Genomic DNA, 6,961 nt, shown 5'->3' on the forward strand with positions numbered 1-6,961 from the left:
CCAACCCAGGAGGACGTGGACGCCGCCGATGTCTCCCGCGTGCCCGCCGGCGTGCTGCGTGACGTGGAGGCCGACACGTACTGGTGCATGAGCAGGCTGCTGGACGGTATTCAGGTGAGCCCCTGCCGGCCCGGCACGGCCGCCCCGGCTCCGAGGCCAGGGTCACAGGCAGCCCTGCCCCCTGCCCCGGTGCCCAGCGTGGCCGCCGCTACCCTCCACAGCCTCCCTCTCTGCAGCCGGGCTCGCGCCCCCTCCGCAGGGCTGACTGGCCGTGGGAGAGCCCGTGCGCTCGCGCCCGCCTCTGGGGACGGTTCCGGCGGCAGGGTGCAGTGCAGGGCTCCTGGCGGGCCGGCTCTCCCCTCCCCCGCGGAGTCCGGTCCCCGCACACGCCCAGCTCTCCTGCTCTGCTGCCCGTGACGCCCAGGGGTGCCAGCACCAAATGTAGGCTGTCGTCGGATAAGCCATTTCCCTGTCCTTGGTGGTGAACTGGATTCGGGGCCACCTGCCCCTCACGGGGCGTCCAGTTCAGGGCCTCAGCCTCTCTTCTGTCACCCTGGGCCTAGGGGCAGCTGTCCGCATGGCGCCTGCTGGCCCTGGCGGGGGGTCTCACTGTCCCAGGAACCACAGCGGGGCCTGGTCCCCGGGGAGGCGCAGGCTGCTGGAAGCCTCCCCTCCCCCCGCCCCCCCCATGGTTGGGTGGTTGGGGGTCTGCGGACTTGGTGTCTGTTAGGACCGATGGTCGGGGTTTTCGCAGAAAGGCTGCAGGTCTCCTAGTGCCGGGGGTGGTTTTAGGAAAGGGGTTTGGGGAGAGCCCCCCATAAAGCGGGAATGAGGACTGGGGCCTCTCGATGTGGCAGGAAGCGGCGAGGAGATGGGGGCCCTCCCGCGGGCTGCGGGCCGTCTCAGGTGCGTTCTGTGCCCGCACCCCTTTCCTGGATGCATGCTTTGTGCTGGTGCCGCCCGCCGCCCTGGGAGGGACACGGGTGTCGGGCTAGGCCTCCTGGGAGCACAGTGTGGGGCACAGGGTCGACCCAAGGCGGTGTCGTGAGGACATTGAGACATGTGCTCCTGAGGACCCGATTTGGGAGCTGAGTGGGACCTGGAGGGGTGACGGTGGGTGGGGAGCCCACAGCAGTGTGTGGAGGTTTCCTGAGGGACCTCGTGGGACGGCTGCGCCCCGGGTGGAGGCCGTGCGGGTGCCTGTGCGCTGTGCCAGGACCCCTTTCGTCACAGGTGAGTAGGGGCACTTCCGCCCGAAGAGAGAGAAGCTCGTGGGGTGCACGCGTCCGGCCGGGCTTTCCTGAGCCGTTGCCCTGGCGCTGTGCCCGACGCCCATGCCGCCGGAGGCCGCAGCTCGCCTGCTGCCCGAGAAGCGGTTCGAGTGAGGCTCCGACGCGAGGCAGCCTCGAGTGCCGGGCCCGAGGCTTAGTGTGAATGAATTAGCCGGAAGGATGGTGCCGGGGAGCACAGCGTGGGTTTGCGTGACTTTTGGGAACCCCGAAGGGACAGAGCAGGCGGGAGGCCCTGCCGTCACGGAAGGACCCTTGTTTGCATCTGCGAGGAGATGTGCCTGCCGTGTCTGGGCCCCCGCGTCGGTCGTCATTTCCCTGCGTCGATCCATGTTTTCATGTTTTCGTCTTTCTCCCAAAACTTAAGACATTTTTTCCCCTTTCAAAAACGGATTGAATCGCAACGTGAGACTTTATAAATTTCAAATGTCACTTTTCTGATCATGAGTGATGGAATTTCTGCCATTTAAATATAAGATTATCCTGCTTCTGTTTGTAAATAAAGTCAGCTCTACGCTGGAAGTGACACTGGCTTTTCATTTGTCACCTGAGGCTTGTTGTCTGATAAAGTGGCTTCTCAACAAGGGTGGCGTGTGGTGCGTGCATTCCCCACGCTCTGCAGGCTGACGGGAGCCACGCGGCCCTCCCGTGGGCAGCGTCGAGGGGCCCCAGTTACCAGCGTCAGCGGGTGTGGGGAGGTGGGTCCTTCCCTGAGATGGGCCTCTTGGGCCAGGGGACTGTTTGGTGTGTGCGGTGCCACTGCCGTCTCGTTCGTGTGAGTGTGAGGGTCTGGGCTGACGGAGAAGCAGGAGGAAGGATGGACTGGGACGGCAGCGCCCCGAGGGGCTGGAAGCTTCTGTTGCTGCGTGGCCCCCGGCACCACTGGCTTCCGCCTTCCCGCCCCTCTTCTTACTGCTGGACCCGCCCTGTGCTCGCCAGTCATTTGAGCACACGGGCCCGTCCTCCTCCAGCATCTCACCTTCTCATCGCACCCCTGCCTCGTTGCCGCCGTAGAGAATGCTGCGTGGCTTTGTTCAGCGCGGGCTCTCAGCCTGCTTCCCTGCATTTGAGGAAGTTGTGCTAAATCCACGTGCCAGAGAGGCTGCAGGGACGCAGAGTCGCTGGGCCAAGTCGGTGCAGCGGCTCCCTCACCCGTGAGTGGGCATCCGCGGTCGGTGGGCAGTCACAGCAGGGCAGGGCTGAGGCCGTGACAGCCCAGCGTGCACTGGGTGGTCTCGGCCTCCCGGCAGGGCAGGGCAGATGTCACAGCCCCACACGCAGAGAGACCCCTTCCCGGGGATCACGGGCCATGTGTTGGGACCCACATCGGAGCCCCGAAGCCTGAGGTTTTCTACTCTGCTTTATGACCACGTCCAGCCAGCATCCATGGAAATGACTGCTATTTTGCTGGATAAGTTCTAGAAGGCAAAAACCACATTGGCTCCTTTTTCTGGAGAGGTAGCTGTGGTTTTGGCTTCCCTTGGGACTGCGGTCTGAGACTCTGTGCCCTGTGTTTGGCCAGAGCATGGTGAGCACTCGCCGTGTACAGGTCCTCACTTGGTCGCCAACCTGCTATCCCTGGGGGTGTGCATCCTGGTGGCCAGGGGTGTGGCGAGAGGGCATTGCCAATGGAGGACAGAGTTCGGGGTGGGGGGGTGCTCTGGCCCCAGGAGGACGGCAGGCCAGGATGGGGGGGATGCTGCATGCTCCCAGCATATGCCTGGAGGCACCGGGTGATGTTGAGCCAAATTGTCTGAAATGCAGAGGCTAGCTGGACTCCTTGGTGAGGGGAGCCCTCCAGAAACGAGGAGCAGTGACCTCGCTAGTGGGCGCTAGTAAGCTTGAATGGACTTCTCAGATGCAGTAGCACGTAAACGTTTAGGTGTTATGTCCCGGCATGGCGTGCACATCAGGTAGGCCTGCTCCTATGGGGAGATCAAGGTGCTGCCCAGAATCCAAAGTGACACGGTCCCTGTCCAGGCTCTCTGGCTGCATGTCTGCGTCTTAGAGAGTCCGGAGTTGCTCAAAGAACTCTTACCCCTATGGGTTAATTCTCACTGTCCTTACTGTGTTAGAAACCCAAATGGAGATAATTTGAAAATATTTAGTAAAGTATCCTAAAATAACAATGATGAAGGAATTACATGCTATTGTAAGTAACATTTCTCTGTGATGAGCTAGTATTTCCCACAGCACAGCTGTTTCGTGAGAAGGGGGCACCGTGTTCCTTTGTGGTAAGGGTCTCACATCACAGGAGACTGAGGACCGCTGAATTCGCACCTGCGCTGCTAGGCTCGGTCTGTTGTGACGGGCTGCTTCCGGTGGGACTGTGCGGAAACAGCCCAGCCTCACGCAGGCGGGTCGTTGGAGGAGGGAGGAGAATCTTCAAAGTCCTTTCCAGTGATCATGGATGTTTTCACTTGCCAGGCGGCAGCTTCCTAGGGTTACTGCCGTGTGACATTGAAGCCACATTGGTACCCGTTACGTTAAAACCCATTGGCCTGTCTTGCACTCCGAGAGGATGTTTTGCTCACGCGTGGCTCCGTGACATCAGACGTTGGCCATTTGGGAAGCTGGGGTGTCTGGAGTGTGCGCATCTGGATGCTGACGTCCTTTGTTATATGGCATCAAAAACTCCCACTATTGCTGTTTACCCTCTTCTTATGAGAAGAGCCTGTTGAGCCCAGAGGAGCAGATAAAAGTTCTTCAAAATTCCGATTTTGGCTTAAAAGCTCACATATTATTATCAGTGACACATATTGTAGATTGTTTTCATTGAAGTGACAAGTCTTTGTTCATTTTTGAGAAAATGTCTGCCAGAAACCAAAGTTTGAGTAACCAGTTTGCCTCTTAGTCATTTTTTGCTAGTAAAAAATGATGTTCCTTGAAAAACGTATGTAACTCAGCTCACAGCTCAAACAATTGCACCAGGTGCTTTTTGAGAAAAACGTCACCATTTTTGGTACACATCTCCAGTGCTTTCTGTGCTCTTCCCACTTTGCCCTGCGGAATTTGGAAAAGATGTTTACTCAGGGTTGAGATGTGATGCAATATTAGTCATAAACTTGAGAACTTCTCCTACTTCATCAAAGACATCCTTAAATGAAATTGCCTTCTATTAATCCTTTTCACCGAGAGTGTGCGGCACCCAGAACCCGGTTCGGTGGCACAGTCCCGGTTCTGCCAGCATTTTACCTTCCGCTTTTGGACCAGTGGTGCGGACGTCAGCGTGGTGACGAAGGTCAGTAACGTCGCTGTTACTGGGAACATGGTTTGGATCCCAGAGACCGCTTGCAAGGGTCTCCAGGATGGCGGCAGTTGGCCGGCCGCCCCCGAGAACCGCTGCTCAAGGGGCTGCCCTGGCCTGTGGCTTTCCCATAGAAAAGCACCCTGAGGACCAGCTCACGAGGCCGAGAAGGCACGTGCCGGGGTGAACCCAGAGCCCGAACAGCCTACAACGGCGATGGAACAGAACCAGAAAACGTGGAGCTTTCAAACATTTAACATGAAGAACAGAAACATTTTAAGAAAGAGCCCAACAGAACTTTTAGCAACCAAACTTGTGGTGGTTGAAGTTCAGAATTCCTTAGACACAGCAAAAGAGGGGATTAGTTAGTAGGATGAGAAGGTTCCTGGGGGGGCAGCACCGAGAGAAGGCGAGGTTCGGGCACGAGAGAAGGACAGCTGTTCAGGAATGGGAAAACGCCGTGGGAGCCTCCGTGCATGCTGGTGGTGGCCGGAGCTTTCCAGCACCCAGGCAAGGCGCTGGCACTTAGGCTCACTGTACAAACAGGTCTCAAGAAAGAGGGATTAAAATACCACATCAGAGAACCAAGAGCGAAGCTACTAAATACGGGAGGTCAGAGAAAATGTTACAGAATCGGCTGGCAACAGGCAGGCAAATCCCCGGGGTGGACGGTTCGATGGGAAACAGGCCGCGGCCGGAACAGCAGACGCCACGATGAGACGGAATGTGTTTGGTGTTCTGGAGGGCGCAGCTGTCAAGCCAGCTTCATTTACGAGCGAGATCCAGCTCTATGCTACTTATGAGACACTTGCCTCAAACGTACGATTACATGACGGCACGCAGGAAGGGCTTGGGAGAAACCCAACAGATAAACAGTGGCCAGGATAACAGCCATCGTCGGCGTAGCTCTCACGCAGCTATTAGATGTAATAGATTTTAAGGCAGAAAGCATCATTTGGGATGAAGAGTATCACTGCCAAGGGACAAGTGGATGAGTTTACCAGGGAAGACACACTCCTGAACGTCCGCTTTGACAGCATTGGGTGTGTGTGTGTATTGAAGTGCATCTCCTGAGTATGTGTGTGGGGGCGGGTGGGGAGAGGAGAGGCAGAAACGTGGCGGCAGTGCCAGAAGACACTGCCAGTGTCAGATGCTGGCTGAGCTGTTTGCATGTAACTGCTTGCTGCCTCAGTTTCCCTGCAGCTTGGCTGTGACTGTCTCCCGTTGGGGGACTGTAAGTTGCAGAGTTGGGGTTCAGACTCTCACAGCCTGGCTCCCGCTTTCCTGCCCCTCACTGACTGGCAGGTCAGGCAGACCAGAACTTGTAAGACCACGGAATATTTGTGCCACGGACTTAATAGGTTGAGCTTCTGGCCACATGTGGAACGTCAAACCGCCTTGCACAGCGAGCTCGTGTTCTCACAGCAGGCGTGGCCCCTGATGAAAACGGCCGAGCCGGCCATTCCCAGGGAGCCGTGCGCACCGGGGCGGGATGGGCGCTCCTGCTGGGAGTGGACTCACCTGATTCCCTGGGAATAGGAGAGTGGGCAGCTGGGTCGGCTCTGGCAGCTCCGAGAAGGGCCCGTAATTTGGTCGTTCCCAGGTCGTCCCTGCTCACACGTTTCTGATGGATGGCGTCCTCAACTAGGTTTTGTTGAGAGGACTTTTGTCGTTTGTTTTAAACGTTTATTTATTTATTTTTATTTTTTATTTTTTTAATATTTTTATTTCTAGGAGAGAGAGAGNACTCGGGGCTCAAACTCATCAACCGTGAGATCATGACCTGAGCTCAAGTTGGACCCCCAACCAACTGAGCCCCCCAGGCGCCCCCACCCTCGAGAAGACATTGTTTTATTGCGGGGCATTGGTGCTGGGAGAAGAGAAGTGTGTACGTTTCCAGGCCAGACGGTGCCCGGGAGCTACTCCTGGCTCTGTGAGCAACCATGGGAGGCCATCGGCACGGCCCTCAGGGACCAGGTGTTGGGTCAGGAGTTGGTGGGCCGGGCACGGAGGGCCGGGGAGAGCGCTGGGCAGGCTCTGCAGGCCCCGCAGGCCCTGTCCACTGTGGTGCCGCCGTGAGCGCCCCCAGTGGGGTGGGGCCGGTGGGTTTCCATGCTGCCTCCTTAGGATCGCTGGGGAGTGTCTGGGTGTTTTGGGGGTTGCTGTGAAGGGGGGGGGGGGGGCCNGTGGGCAGGGATCATGGTACTACCACCTGGCAGGGCACGGGCAGTCCTGCCTGGGGAAGAGCTCTCACAGTACCCCATTAAGGCTGGGCTTACAGTGGGCACATCTGGGCAGACGTCTTTGTCCCACGTGACTCTGCTCCTTATTCTAATTGGGTGGTTTCGTCTTGAGAAGTGGGCACTGTTATGAGAAAATCCTCTGGTTGGTGAAGCGGCTGGCTTGGATCCGCCTGGTGGAGCGC

The 6,961-nt window shown here is 57.7% G+C and overlaps 1 protein-coding gene across 1 annotated transcript in view; it reads left to right on the forward strand.

Moving 5' to 3' along the window:
* Positions 1-6,961, forward strand: part of TBC1D22A (TBC1 domain family member 22A) — a 213,395-nt gene that overhangs the window by 166,010 nt on the left and 40,424 nt on the right. Inside the window, exon 9 of the mRNA XM_077757903.1 lies at positions 8-114. Coding sequence (XP_077614029.1) covers positions 8-114 — 107 coding nt within the window. The remainder of the gene's footprint in view (positions 1-7; positions 115-6,961) is intronic.

Source organism: Crocuta crocuta, unplaced genomic scaffold (assembly GCF_008692635.1).
Source record: "Crocuta crocuta isolate KB4526 unplaced genomic scaffold, BGI_CrCroc_1.0 scaffold143, whole genome shotgun sequence".
NCBI classification, from domain to species: Eukaryota; Metazoa; Chordata; class Mammalia; order Carnivora; family Hyaenidae; genus Crocuta; species Crocuta crocuta.